This window comes from Pteronotus mesoamericanus, unplaced genomic scaffold, assembly GCF_021234165.1.
Source record: "Pteronotus mesoamericanus isolate MK-2021 breed Mesoamerican mustached bat unplaced genomic scaffold, CSHL_Meso_final contig_20, whole genome shotgun sequence".
Classification (NCBI taxonomy): Eukaryota; Metazoa; Chordata; class Mammalia; order Chiroptera; family Mormoopidae; genus Pteronotus; species Pteronotus mesoamericanus.
The window spans coordinates 61,477,796-61,492,106 of record NW_026555085.1 but is presented as its reverse complement, the minus strand read 5'-3'; the positions used below and the strand labels follow the sequence as shown (position 1 = coordinate 61,492,106).

Sequence of the window (14,311 nt, the reverse complement as noted above, 5' to 3'; positions counted from 1 at the left end):
AAAATTTGTTCATTCAGAACACATCGAAAACCAGGTCATTACATGAAATACATTTGGAGAAGGCGATAGGGAGCCAGGAATGAGAAATTAACCTTCAAGATTTATTGTGGAAAAAGTAACTAATGAGAATGTTTCTCTTCTAATTCATTTAAAGTGTACAAATACTTAAATCATAGAAAGTATACCCATAAACACCTATCAAATATTTTTCCCAATCACTTATTTCATAAAGTGAACTTTTCTCTCCAAGTAAGAATCATCCCTGTCATTCAATAAATATTTGCTGAATGGACAGACAGACTCTGGTTTTCCCATAACCTACCTTGACCACATGTCTCATTGAACCAATCACCACAGGCTTTGCAGACTCTTCCTCCTCTTTTTCTTCCAAAATAGCTTCTGTACTCCAGAGACCAGTAAGTTCCAACTCTCCTTCTTCTAAGGGGATGGAGTGCCCTTCAAAATTTGGTTTCTCATACAAAATCCAACTGAGAATAAAACATGGCAAAACGGTTAGCCAGTTCTGGTGAAAGAAGATTAAGATTACTCAAATATCCTGGCTAAAAGCTGGTAGGGGCGCGGGGGCGGTGGGCGCGTGTGTGTGCTTGTGTGCGCGCGCGTGTCTATCTCATATATTACAGCCAGTTCTTCAACAGTGAAAATGTATAATCTCTCCATAAAACTAAAATTTACTGAAATTTAGCCTCTGATAATTCAAGAATTATATCAGGATCTTAGAAAACTTTTCACTATCAATATTAATGTTAGAGAGATACTAATGTTCAATAGAATTGACAGTTGATAGAGACCTGTAAATAGTAGTACATCAGCTAAATGGACTTTTACTGTAATTTCTTCTCGCTATATGTGTAGAAAACACTTGTCTTGGAAGGATTTAAACTTACAATTTTGAGTCATGTCAATGGATATATTGATACAAAGGACTACATGCATGTTAATAAAAACCATTTTTAGAATATCCTTCGCAACAATATCCAAACATTGAAGAAAAACATGTCAGTACAGGCATGGGCAAAAGTAGGTTTATAGTTGTTTATATGAAAAAATAATGAGTAAATAATACAAGAATAAACTCTGTTTTGCATACTCACAACTGTAAGCCTGCTTTTGTCAAACCCTGTATATAACCGTGTTCTTAAATGCTTATACTTTCAAGAAGAGAGAAGACAACAAAAATTGCACACAGACAAAAAAGAAAACACTATTTTATTAAAAACAAAATTGTTAAACAAAAACTCTTAGTGTTATTTTGTCTTCAAATTTAAGAACAGAAAGTAATTGTATTTTCCTATTGAACATGTTTAATATATAGAAAAATACAGTAAAATACCTAAAACCTTGTAAGAAAGATGTTGTATATTTAATCAAATGGAGACCAACAGAAAAGCTTACTCATTTTTTAAACCACAAATGTCTAGAGCCCTATCTCTTTATTTCAAACAAGTTTATAAATAAGCACCAAAGATAAGTATTCATGTCACATAAGTAATATTTTTACTGCTTTTCTTAATTTAACTTCCTGTATATGTTTTAGAAGCAATTAAGCTGGCAAAATAATTTTTTTCATCAATTTCTTTACTAGCTGTTATCAAAAAGTTAGAAAATAACTTTTAACTTAGTCTTTCACTGAACTATTATTTTAAGTTAGCAAAATGTCTTTCCTCTTATGGAATTTAAAAAATTCTACCAATGTAACTAGTACAATTCTTATCAACCTCATTGAAAATTCAGAAACCAAAAGTATATTATGGACTCCAATGTTTATTAGTCCAAACCAATGTTATGTGGGGTTATATGGGAAAAGAAACTTATACTTCTACACTTTTCTGATTTTTCTAGCAAAGGACACATATCACACCTATAATCAGAAACATGATTAAGAACCCTGTTTTATTTCTTTGTTATGTTTTCCTTTTAATACCCATTGTGACTAGTATTTTCTGCGCTTTACATTGAAAACAGCATAACTTTAAATAAGCACTGAGAACCAAAAAGTAATTAAAAACGTAAAACTTAGACCCTCTAAGTTGGGAAGTCCAAGTGCCACTCTTACCATCCTCTAACAACTTTCACGAGCGTCACAGGAGAGAGGCTCCAAGAGCTGCAATCCTCAATGTCACCGAAGACTTCAATACACTCCTCGGAGACGTCCGGTTCGCTGTAGATCACTACCTACCGGGGAAAGAGCAATACCATTTCTCACTGTGCTGTATCAAACCAAAACAAAGTCTAGACTAGAAATAGAATATAATCTTACCTTTCCAGGTCGGGGATTGATTTTATTTTGGATACTTCCTCTAAGTGTCTGTAATCAGATGAAAAAACCACAACAAATAATTAAACTTTGCATAACAATCCTCTTTTTTCCTCCCATGATCCTTTAAGATTATATTCACCTCACAATTTATTAGTTTTGAAACAAGTCTACCTTTATCTATCCCAAAATTGTATTAAAACTCTCTTTGAGTCTATACTATTAAGAGCTTTCCCCGCTCTCCAGAAAGTGAATTTGCCATTCCAATTTCTCTTCATTTAAATGCCTATGCTAGTTTCCCCCATCTAGAAAATTCAGGACTCAAGAGTCAGACCTGTGTTTTACCTGAATTTACAGAATAAGGCCTCAGCAAATTATAGTTCAAATAATCTCAAATAAAGAGAAACTATAACATATTAATCACTTATCTAGAATGAGCTGAATTAATTTTATGTATTCGTATACACACCTTATCTGAATTTATAAATATTGTTTTTTCATAATAACATCTACCATCATGTAACTACTAGTCTAAATAAAAACATGTTTATGGATTATTTCACAATGTACATTGTACGCAGCATATGTAAATCACTCCCTTTCTGATAGATGAAATATATTTTGTAATAGCTACAAAACTAATCATTTTCAAGACTATGTGACAAGGCCAGTAAAACCAGAAATGCATAACACAATAAAAATAGTAATTATATATGTAAAAATATTATAAAACGTTGACTACTTTCAATGCTGGCCAGGATGCCTATTTTAAGGACTGCCTTTGATCTGATCACTCCTGCATCACGCAGCATGGAATATGCCCAAAAGACCAGAGGAAGGCCTCAGAAAAGCATTATTAGATGTCAAAATGGCATTGACTTATTTATATACACACATTAGAAGTAGACAAGCTGAACAAAAAGCCTACAATTTAAAACAAAATTCAGGTAACACATGGAAGATAGAATAGTTAATAGAATCAACAAAGCCCAAAACCTAAGGGAAAATAAAGGAAGTATAAAGCACTTTGTTTCTCATTTTTACCCCATTTGGCTTGGTTTTTCAAGGGATTTCACAGGGAAACCATATATTCTATTGTCACGCTCACTAGACTGTTGTCAAGTAGCAGAACTGATCCAAGGATAATTGAAAAGAGAATAATGCTGTAATGAATGGGAAGTGGACCAGTGGAAATTTTGTGCTTGAGAGAAATACTTAAAAACTTCATGACTTCTGAGAGCTACAGACTGATTAAGTAAGTGGTCATATACAGTAGTGGTTCCCAAAGTGTGGTCCAGGGACCCATGGAAGGTTCCCAAGGTACTTTCAGGGAATCCATAAGGTCTTCTTATTTTCATAAGAAGAGGGTATTTACCTTTTTCACTATTGTTATCCCTGAGTATACAGTGGGAATTTTTCAGAGGGTCCATGACATCATTGCCATGAAGGCTAATGAAATGTACACTTGTGTGTTCTTGCAATTTACATTTTTGTCAGTGTTCATTTCTAATATAATACATTCTGACAGGTATAACATACGTGAACAAATACTCTTTGGAGTCCTCAATAATTTTTAAACCTAAAAGCATCCTGAGACCAAAAATTTGAAAACCTTTGAAAAGAGGGATCTAAACATCTACTGGAAACCCAACTATATTTTTTGAAAGAGCTTCCAGAATTACGTCCTATGACGGGCCCATAGCAAAGCCAATACAACAAACTGAAATAAGTCACAGGGCCTTATACACATGAGGAAGGGTGCAAGGTATCTTCATCTTGATAAACTCTTTTGGATGATGGTCTACACTTGACAGACGGCCTGGTTCACAGGGTGGGCAGCAGGGATACAGAGATCCGCCCATGTGTCTGGCTAACAGAGCTGACCTCTAAACCTTGTAGTTTGTTTTCCTCTTTTCTTGTCCTCTCTCAACTTGAGTATCAAGCATGGTAACAGAAAGGCACAAATTCACATCAAAAGCTGAGTAAAGGAAACAATGTCAGCAGTCAGAACAAGATGCAGACATCAAAATTGTTGCTCAAAATCATATTTTGCTGCCCTGTCTACAATATTAAAGGACAGATCTGACGTAGACCAAACTTTTTTACTCCTCCAAGGTTTTGCAGGAAAAAAACACTTCCCTGGTGAAAATTAACTTCAAATAAAGAGAAAATATTTTCTCAAATGCATAACATATACATTTCTTGCTACTTATAGAAAGAAAGGAAGAACTTCACAGCACAAGGGATTAGGAATAAGTAGGGGCTTTTCCAAATAAAGGAAGCTGCTTCACAAATCTTCAAAATTGTAACTACAGTACTTAGCACTTTTATACGAAACTAGGTAAGTAAAAACATCTTGTCTGTCTCTGAACTCTCAAGGTACTTTATCTATAACCTTTCATAATATGGCATATAAATTCACAAGTACTTTCAAATATCGGTAAGTTATTTTCCCTGCTAGACTATGAATACCTTGAAAATTGAACCTTAGTAACTTTTTCTTGGACCTTAGCAGTCCCTTGTACATAGGTTTCCAAATACGTAGTCAATGAATAAAAATGATTGTTCACAAGCATAACCATTTCCAAACGAATAGCATGAATTGCTCATCACCCCTCTCTCCTCTCACTTTATAAAATACCCCAAAGAAATGAGCACACGTGGCTACTTACTGGTGGATCTGATAATGACATTCCAGAAAAAGAAATGTTTGGGTCAAACCGTCTGGATTTGAAAAGACCCATGAAGTCTGTGTCGTTGTTCCCATAGTTTGGCAAGTTTGACTTAAGAACACTTTCAACATGATTAGCCTTTTCCGCATCATCACTGTTCTTCAGTTTTGAAAATTCAGAAAATTTAGTTTCTGGCAAGCGTAGGTTGCTTCGTGAATCCGGGTCTTTTTTGGTTTCCTCTTTCTGCAGGTATTTTTCCATGTAGCTTGGACTTTTCAAGCCTGAGTGAGATGTAGTCGACGAGTCAAAATTGAAGACCTTTAAGAAGTTGTTGGGCTGAAGGTTTGGCTGTTCTTTATCTGCAGTGCAGGGTGGGGCACCCTCAGCCACAGGCTGTGGTACAGGAGACCGAGAAAGAGAAGTGTTCTGAGAAGAGCTGAAAGTTGTGGTCATAGTACTGACTGATGTTACAGAGGGAGAAAAGATTTTGTCTTGTGGAAAAGAAGATAGCATGCTTGAGAAAAGTGCACTTTTTTCTAGCCTAGATCTCTTCACTCCACCATTTGTGACATCCCTGTTCTCTTTGTCATTTATTTCTGGAGTCGCCAGAGGTTCATCTTTCCCATTAGTGTGGGCGTGCGAGGACTTGAAGAGGATGCTCTGTTCGGTGGACGTACGTTTGGGCCTCAGTGTGGATTTTGTGTCTAGATTCTGCATCAGCTGTAAAGCTGGTGACATTTCTGGCTGGCTTCCCTTTTTCTTCCCCAAACCAAAGGTAAACACGTTGGGATCAAACACCTTTTCTAAATTGTCCTCATGAATAGGAGGCATGACAAAGTGAGGGGCAGGAGAGTTTGGCACCCTGGCTTTCTTTTTTTTCTGAGGCACACAAACTGTGCTCTCCATATTTTTTATAATTTCAGTGAATTTTTCCATATCAGAAGAAGAATCAAATACACTATCATCACTACCAGCAGCAGAAATGTTCAAGAGACTGGCAGGGCTGTCCTGGCCATTCACAACATGTTGACCTGGCCTTTGAGGAGTTTCTACATGATTTCTGCTCTCAGGGGAGGCGGTGAGGCTGGCATCAACTGTCAGGGGTGTTCTATTCTCCTGACTTGGAACCTGGATAGGCAGGGTTTTCTCTGATTCCAGCAGCGTGACTTGTGGGCCAGATTTTGCTACATGTTCCTCTTTGCAATGAATGCGTTTGGGTGGTGTGCTCTTATTGCCGGGGACTTCCTCTTTCTGGGGAGCACAACTTGCAACGGAAACCACTTCAAGTTCATTATTGTGACAACTTGGCAACTGCACTTCTCTAACTTCAGTGCTGTCAGAGATGATCTGGGAGCTTACATCCTGGGTGCTCTCCACGGGAAGGACAAAGGACCTGACCTGGACAAGGACCTTGGACGGACTCCCATTGCCCACAGCTTCTGGGCTGTGCTCTGTGGACAAAGGAAGGCTTCCTTCTCCTTCTCCTCCAAGTTTGGAGGGAGGCATTTTATCATTATCTGGATGAGACTTGGGCAAAATACCTCCACTACGGTTTTCTGACCCTTTTAGGTCAGTGCATGGCAAGTTGCTTATAGGAGCTTCAGCACATGTGTCTTTGGGAACAGCCACAGGAATGGATGCAGGCAGTGAACAGGACTGATTACATGACTCAACCGGGGGCTGTGAGTCAGAAAATGTATCCTGTGGCTTTGGTGGAGCTGTTGGTGAATCTCTGGTATCAAGAACGGCAGGAATGGCTTTTGCTGTTGCTGTTTCAGTCATATTTTCAAGTACAAGTCTTTCACTGTCAGCGGCCTTGGAGTCATCCTCTCCTAAGGGTTTGTGGTCCTTGACAGGAATCAGAGCAGTAGCCCCTGGCTCAGGAGGGCAGCCAGCATCTCTACGAACATCTACCTGATCATCCTGTTTAAGCTCTGAACCAGCAGCTTGGTTCTCAGTAGGCTCGCCTTCCAGGCCTCTTACCCTGGGACTGCCGGTCGCTGGGAGGATCTGCTCTCCAGGGAGAATGGCTTTGGTTTCTGCTGAGGTTTCCTTCACCAGAACACCATTCTGGTGACTATTTGGTACTACTTTTTTTTCAGGTTGCTCCATTTCCTTGGCTTTTTGGGCTAAATTCAGCTTCGCCCTCCCGACAAATGTCTTATTAGAGGAGAGGGTGTTCTTTGTGCCTCGAATGTCAGTATGTCTTGGGCTGCTGTTTGCCCGTTTGTTTTCAAATAAGGAGATTTTAGTGGCAGTGTTTCCTTTATGAACTGGCTGGCTAAATGGATTATGCTCATTTCCCGAACTGTGAGGATTCTTAGGGGTTTTAAAATTTAGTTCCACATGTTTGGGCTTGGCAGGGCTGCAAGAAAAAAGCAATATGATAAAGTTACTGACCTAGTTTGAAAAAGTGAACATACCAATTAATTACAAAACTATAAAAGCCAACATCTTTCTGATATATAACTTTTTAAAATAGAAAACTATTTTAAAACAATCCCAAATACACTATTAACTATTTTTAATCCATGTTTTGCTTCCATATGAGGGATGAGAAAATTACATACCTAAGAAAAACTAGAGGAGGGAGGTTAACAAGTTTATCAAGTACCTAGTATGTTCGCACAGTGCTTGACACCAGAGTTAGAAAAGGTTTTAGGGTCTGAAGAACATTAGAACAAATTTAAATATTTAACAAGCTTCCATATTTTAAATATGTAAATGATTTCTCTAAACATAAGCTGTAATTTTTACTTTACCATAACTTTTTTTAAAATTATCTCAAAATGCTAGATTATAAACAATATTTCTCTATTATTTACCTCTTTGGATGTTCTATCCCCTTCATTCTTCCCCCATAAAATATTTCTCTGATTATATAAGTATGCTCAGTACAGAAAATTTGGAAAATATAAAAATGAAAAATCACCCCGATCCTACCACACAGATATAATATCTCTGTTAACAATTTAGTATAGGTATAGTCTTTTTATATGCAGTTAAATATTTTCAATAGAATTAAGATTATTCTGTTCATGGAGTTTGGTAGCTTGTCTTTAAAAATAAGATTACTTAGCCTTATATTTAACATTTTTAACATGTTCAAGTTACCAGAAAAATTGTTTGAAAAGTTTTCTTAATGTCTGCGTAAGAGTCCATCATATGAATGTACCATAATTTACTTATCAATTACCCAATTGTTGATTTTGTCACCATTTCTTGGGCAGAGAGTCTCCCCTCTCATTCTCGTCTCTTGGGTATAATTACCCCCAATGGTAACCATCAGTCTTTGAATGGACACATTTTTTCTTTCTGAGAAACAAAACGTTCTGTTTGACATTAGCAGACTCTGGTCCTGGCTCTTACACTAATTATATGTGTGTACTTGGTCAAGTCACTTTAACTCTCTGAACTCTGCCTTCTCTATCTGTAAACAAAGAAACACTAGATAGTTTAGAACAGACCTGGTCCCCTAACCCCCCGCCCGGCCCCCGTTAGGGTTGTAGTCGTCCCGGAGTTCTCCTCAAGGGCGGCTGTGGGGGGCAATGGAGGCCGAGGGGTGGGGCTCCTGGCCAGCCTCCCTCCTGTCAGTTAGAATTGCTCTTATTTGTTTGTTTTATACATCACTTTTATATACGCTCTCCTAGAACAGACTCCAAACCTAAAAACAAACAAAACCAAAAATGTCTAAACCATTGGTCTAGTGGTTTATAAAATGGAAGAGATAATAACCACTAATATTCACTGATTACCATGCACTTGAGAAACACCCTCTATGGCTTGCCTAATGTACAATTTATACATTCTCTTTTAAGATGAGGAAGTTGAGGCTTAGAGAAGGTAAGTCATTTGCCGGAGGTCACACACCTAGTGAGTGACGCGAGGGCTATGGTGAGGGCCAGGATTCGAAGCCCCTCGTTCTGCTTTTGGATCCGTGCTCCCGACCACCCTACTATTCCGCTTCCCTAGAAACGGTCTGCCAAGACTCGCCTCAGTGACCTCCTCCGCCTCTTCCCAGCATTACGACTCAAGGAGTCAATGATTTATCGTGAGATCTACAAGATAAAGTCATCACACTTTAGGCGGCCCCACGATAGTGAGAACACAAAGTTGAGAAGCACTGCAGTCTCACTCCTTTCCCACAGGGACTCACTGCCTTTCAAGGAGGTTGGGCCTGCGGAGCCTTTTGGAGGAATGGGCAGTGTGACTTTGGGTGGCACATCTTATCCTCCTGGATAAAATGAGAGAACTTGAGAAGTCCTTCCGAAATGCAGCATTAAGAATTTAAGATTTTCATTTTTAAATATTTTATTTAAATACTAAATTCGATATATTCTCATTCATTTCTCCCAGGCATTGCTTTCCCCAGTATCTCCATAAGATATCTAGGCTCCCACATTGTGGGCCCACATATTCTATTTAAAAGCAAATTAACTTATCAGCACTTCCTTAAAGATAAAAACTTTAAAACCAGTGAGATGATTAGAACTAAGAAGATTACAAATGCTATCAGTTAATGAGGGATGTTCACATCCCAGGGAATATACATTTAAAGAATTCTCACTAATCATTCTCTAAGAACAGCCAAACATCAAAGTGCATCTTATAATGTAAGTGGAAAATGCCACAGGTTAGGCAACAAGCTACCTTAAAGACAGAAAACACATCTGCACATTAAAGATTTACACCAAGCTCAAAATGCATTTTACAACCAAACTTTTGTGCTATTAACTTTTTGCTACCAAGAGTCACTACAATTAACCTAGCTCAAAGTTATTAAAAGACTCCTATAATTCCTGTTGTAATGCCTTCATGATAATGTGAGAAGGGAAAATAATGGAGTCTAAAAGCTATGGCTATAATATGAGAGGAAAATTCTCCTTATTTGAAATATACCATTTTAGGAATTGCAACGTTCAATACTTTGTAGAGAACTGAAGACATTTTTCTAACAACTTCAAGAAACATGCTGCTGCATAGTCATTATTCTTGAGGAAATATACAGTTTTAAGCCTAAAACTTTAGGTTCACATTGGTTTTTTAAAAAAATAATCTGAGTAACGTCTTTTCTTAAAAGGCAATCAGGGGAAATTAAAGGGTTTGAAAAACCCCATCAAACAGAAAAGAACTAGAAGAATTATTGATTTTCCATTTCAATAGTTTGCCAGTTCACCAAGTGTGAGGCCTTGTGGAAAACAAAATCAAATAAACAGTGTCAGGTAAAGGAAAAATTTTAGGGAGAAACTAATTAGTACTGAGAAAGACACTTGGTTTAATTCTATTACAGATACCAGCACATGAGGAGTTCCATTGTAAGTTCTGCTTGTCTAGGTTTGTTTACCCTGTCCCTTAATAGTGTAACATTTCTGGTTTTTCCACTGGTGTATTCCTACTGGAAGACAGGGAAAGCTGAAGCATCCTTAACCAGGTATACTGGAGCATGTCTCTAAGGCTCACACTTAGGTATGAATGTTGGCACAGCCTTCTACAAATAATGGGCATCATTCACTCAGGTTATTTCTCCAATGCTGCTCTTACAGAATAAATAGTTGACTATATCAAAGGTCTCCAGGTTCAAAACTGATGAGGTAGCTCAAGGTAGTCATTAAGCAGACTTTACCCTCAAATGTTGACCAAACAGGCCTGCTCTAAAGTTTACTTATCCAAGAAGTCAAATAGAATGGACCATTGGGTTTATGAATAATGTTGTGAAAATACTAGCTCTTTTAATACATGTGTGAATGGAGGAAAAACTTAAGCAGTTTAGATACTAATTTTTTTCACCGACCCTAACTGGGAGGTAGAGGAATGACAGTGTGGGAAGGGCTAGGATCTTAAGAGTTTTCTAGTACCCTCCCTATCCGGTCCACCCATACCGTCCCGTTACCATCAAAGCACAAGTCCTCCAACAGTGATTTTCTTCTTCCTTTTGCACATCCCCAGCCTTCATGGGTGGTAATATCCACTGGCAGTTTAATCAGGGATCACTTCATATTGCTATTTGATTTGTCACCATCTTGCGTTCCAGACTGGGACATAGACTTCTCAAGGGTAAAACAGTGAATCACAGTTGGGGTTTCACCCCCATAGTTCACAGCACAGGACCACACACCGAAGGCACTCAGTAAGTATTTGAGAAATCAATCAACTTAACAGCAAGTAGTCAGTCTGTTGTGGAGCTTGATTCTTCTAACATATCTTTTCATTTGCAAATAGTCTCCAGGTAAGAACATTAGCCTTTCTTCTTTTCTTTTTCTTTCTTCTTCTTCTTTTTTTTGATTGCTGTTTTTCTATTTTTTTCTTTTTTCTCCCTATTTTGACATTTCTTATTTCAATAAATGAGTATTACCTCTCAACTTGGAGGCAAAAATATTACCAGACTCCCTAACATTATAAAGGGGAAGAAGCCACCAAGGTACTTGTGTAAGAGTTTGTTTCTTTATGCTTAGGCAAATAATGCACTAAGTTCCATAAATGGTTCTGTGAATACTCTTAAACTCACACATGTCAAAGCTACTGAAACATACTGAACATATTAGTGTTTGCTCCATGTTTTCAAATTCACTGCATGTGTTTTCTAAGAATGTTCTATCCAAGAGCGCCAGTGTACGTTTTGAATAAAGAATAGAATTTGCTTACGTCATGACATCTTGTACTCTCTTTCGCTTATGTAAACACTGAGCCTCAACAGAGACCTAATTTTTATATTCATTTGATTAAATCTTATATTAAAACCGGAATTACCAATCAACTATGCTCCCGAATGTGTCATCTTCTTAAATCTTAACTACAACACAGAAGGAGGAAAAAATTCAGTGCACAGACAGCTCTTCCACGAGCACAAAGACCCCGAGCCTCCCAGATCTGCCGCGCAGCACGTGCTCCGCCCGCGCGTGTTCGCCCGCACAGGTACCGCGGTTACTTACAGGGTCACTTTAGTGGTCACCGTCGACCTGTCCGCCCCGAAATGGTTCCTGGGCTTTACGCCATCGGCGTCGGCAACTCCAGACCATCTGCCCAGCTCTTTGCTTCGACTTCCTTCTCCCCGGTTGTCGAAGTGGTTGGGGAGTGGCCCCCTCCTGTGCTCCGGCCTGATCTCGGGCAGCAGGGAGCTGCTCTTGACTGTGAGCTCGCGGGGCACGACCCGGGGCACCTCCTCCCCGTTCTCCCCCGCCGCAGCCTTGGCAGCGGGGCTGGAGTCAGGCGCCGGCGACCTCTTGGGCGGGGACTCCTTGGCAGGAGCCCTTGGGCCGCCAGCCGGCGGGATGAGCACAGCTTCGGAGACACGGCTCTTTCCCCTCCTTTTGGTGGGGGACGTGGCCGGCGGAGGCTGTTTGCTCCGGTCCGACTCTCCTCGGGGCTGCCCCTTGGAGCCGGGGCTGGTCTTGGACTCTGGACTCGCGTCCGGGGCAGCTCGCGGGGATTTCACTTTCTTTTCCGCCAAGCCGTTCTCAGCGGCGGCGTTTGGCGCCACCTCGTAGTCGAACACTGCGTCGTCCCTCGCCGCGCTGTCGGGCAGCGCGGTGTCCGCGCCGGGGGAGTCGGAGGATTTCTGCGACTTCCTCCGCCTTCCTGATCTGCGGCCGCTCGCCCTCTTATCCATATCGTCGTTATCGCTGCAATCTTCTGCCCCGGCAGTAACGAGGACCGGCTCGTCCACCTGCTCCACCTCAGTCTTACTCAAGTAGATGTCCAAAGTTAACACTTTGGCGGGATGGGCGCGCTCGCCGGGCCGGCACTCCCGTCCTCCGGGCCCGGCTTTGTCGGTCGCCTGGGCGGGCCCGGCCCCCTTCTCTGAGTCCTCGGCAGGAGGGTCACCTGGCGGAACAGAGGCGTCCCCTGGGGGCTGGCTGCGCGCTTCTTGGGGGCCCAAAGAGTCTCCTTCGGCACCCCTGGCGGGTCGCTCCGCCGTGGGCGACCCCGGCACACCCCCGGCACCCTGGGCTGCCTCCCGCTCCGGAGCAGCGCAGGACGAAGCGTCCTCCCTCGGACTGCGGGCTAGCGTCTCTGCGCTCTCTTGCCCGAGGCAACTCTCTAGCGAGGAATGCAGCAGCTTGGCAGCAGCGATGGCATCTGGGAAGGGCTCTCCACCTGAATCCAGAGGTCCTAGTGGGGGTGAATCACTTTTATGGCACAGTTGTACAGCCGCCCCTGCATGGCTGCTCGAGTGAGGCGACAGCTCGGCGTCAGGGGGGGCTCCTTGGACACAGGTGTTAGGGGGCTCGCCCTCTGGCTCCCGGGGCTCCTCCTGGGGGAAGCCATCCTCGCACTTGTCGGTTTGCTTTGGTTGGCTGCCCTGAGATTTCCTCTTCTCATCCTCTCTTTCAAGGAGCTGGGAAGAGGTTACATCTTTGGGAGAGGCTGATTTGGCATTTGAACTGGTGGGACTCTCTAATCCGTTTCTGGTGTTCCTTCTCCTTCCTGCCGTGAACAGATTGCCAAGTTTCCCCAAAACTGGTTTCCTTTTGTTCTCTTCGGGTGGTTGTGTTCTGGACTGGAAAATGAAACAGAATTGGGGAGAGAAACTATGAAAATCCGTAGGTTTCCCCCCTCCTCTTTAGTAGTAAGTACATTATGGAACTACAAGCCAAAATGATAACAGCCCAGAGTTTCTAAATGAAAATGAAATATGAGTTTTTGTTACCTTCATCCCAACAAAAACTGATTTTACTTTTCAAATTTTTCTTTAAAGCCATCTATGTTTAGTGCTACTTAGAATAACATCTTCTTTAACTACTCTTGTGTTTCAAAGGAAAATTCGGAAGGTCCAAATACATACACAAAGTAAAAAATTCCCAGGTCCCTCTAGATTTTGCTTTTCACCTCGTTCCTCAATAAATATGCAATTTCAAAACAGCCATGCACGACTACAGGGCAGCAGTAAAACACACACACACACACACACACACACACACACACATCTTAAGGCAGAATTTTTCCTGTAATGCCGCCTTCTTTTTTTTTCTTTCTTTTTTTTTTTTTTTCTTTTGGGGTAAGGAAGACGAGGAAAAACAGTACTGGCAGTGTTCTTTAGAACACTAAGAAGCCACCTGGGTTCGACGTAATTGCCAATGAAAATAAAACGGGGATTCGAGCACCTGAGCCAGCCTTTGGCCAAACCGGCAGTTCAGGTGGGCCGGGCCTGCGCTCTTCCAATGGGAGCAGCACGCGGGCATTCAAACGCCCACTGATCCTCCAGTCTAACCGATCCAACGACTTCGGAGTTCACCCTGGGGGCTTTTTCCAGCGGGAAGTCCCCTGGAGGGTCAATACACGAGCACCACGGGAAAGGAGGGCAAAAGTCGAGGGCGACAGCCTTCGCATTCCCTCCGCTTGCGCCGCAAGGCGCAGGTGGACAGTA

At 41.2% G+C, this 14,311-nt stretch overlaps 1 protein-coding gene across 1 annotated transcript in view; it reads right to left on the bottom strand.

Moving 5' to 3' along the window:
* CRYBG1 (crystallin beta-gamma domain containing 1) overlaps nt 1-12,829 on the bottom strand; it is a 45,538-nt gene extending 32,709 nt beyond the window's left edge. Inside the window, exons 1-5 of the mRNA XM_054569777.1 lie at nt 11,877-12,829; nt 4,948-7,312; nt 2,279-2,326; nt 2,075-2,193; nt 323-488 (exon numbers count right to left, since the gene is read on the bottom strand). Coding sequence (XP_054425752.1) covers nt 323-488; nt 2,075-2,193; nt 2,279-2,326; nt 4,948-7,312; nt 11,877-12,553 — 3,375 coding nt within the window. The 5' untranslated portion in view covers nt 12,554-12,829. The remainder of the gene's footprint in view (nt 1-322; nt 489-2,074; nt 2,194-2,278; nt 2,327-4,947; nt 7,313-11,876) is intronic.
* Between the last annotated feature and the right edge of the window lie 1,482 nt (nt 12,830-14,311).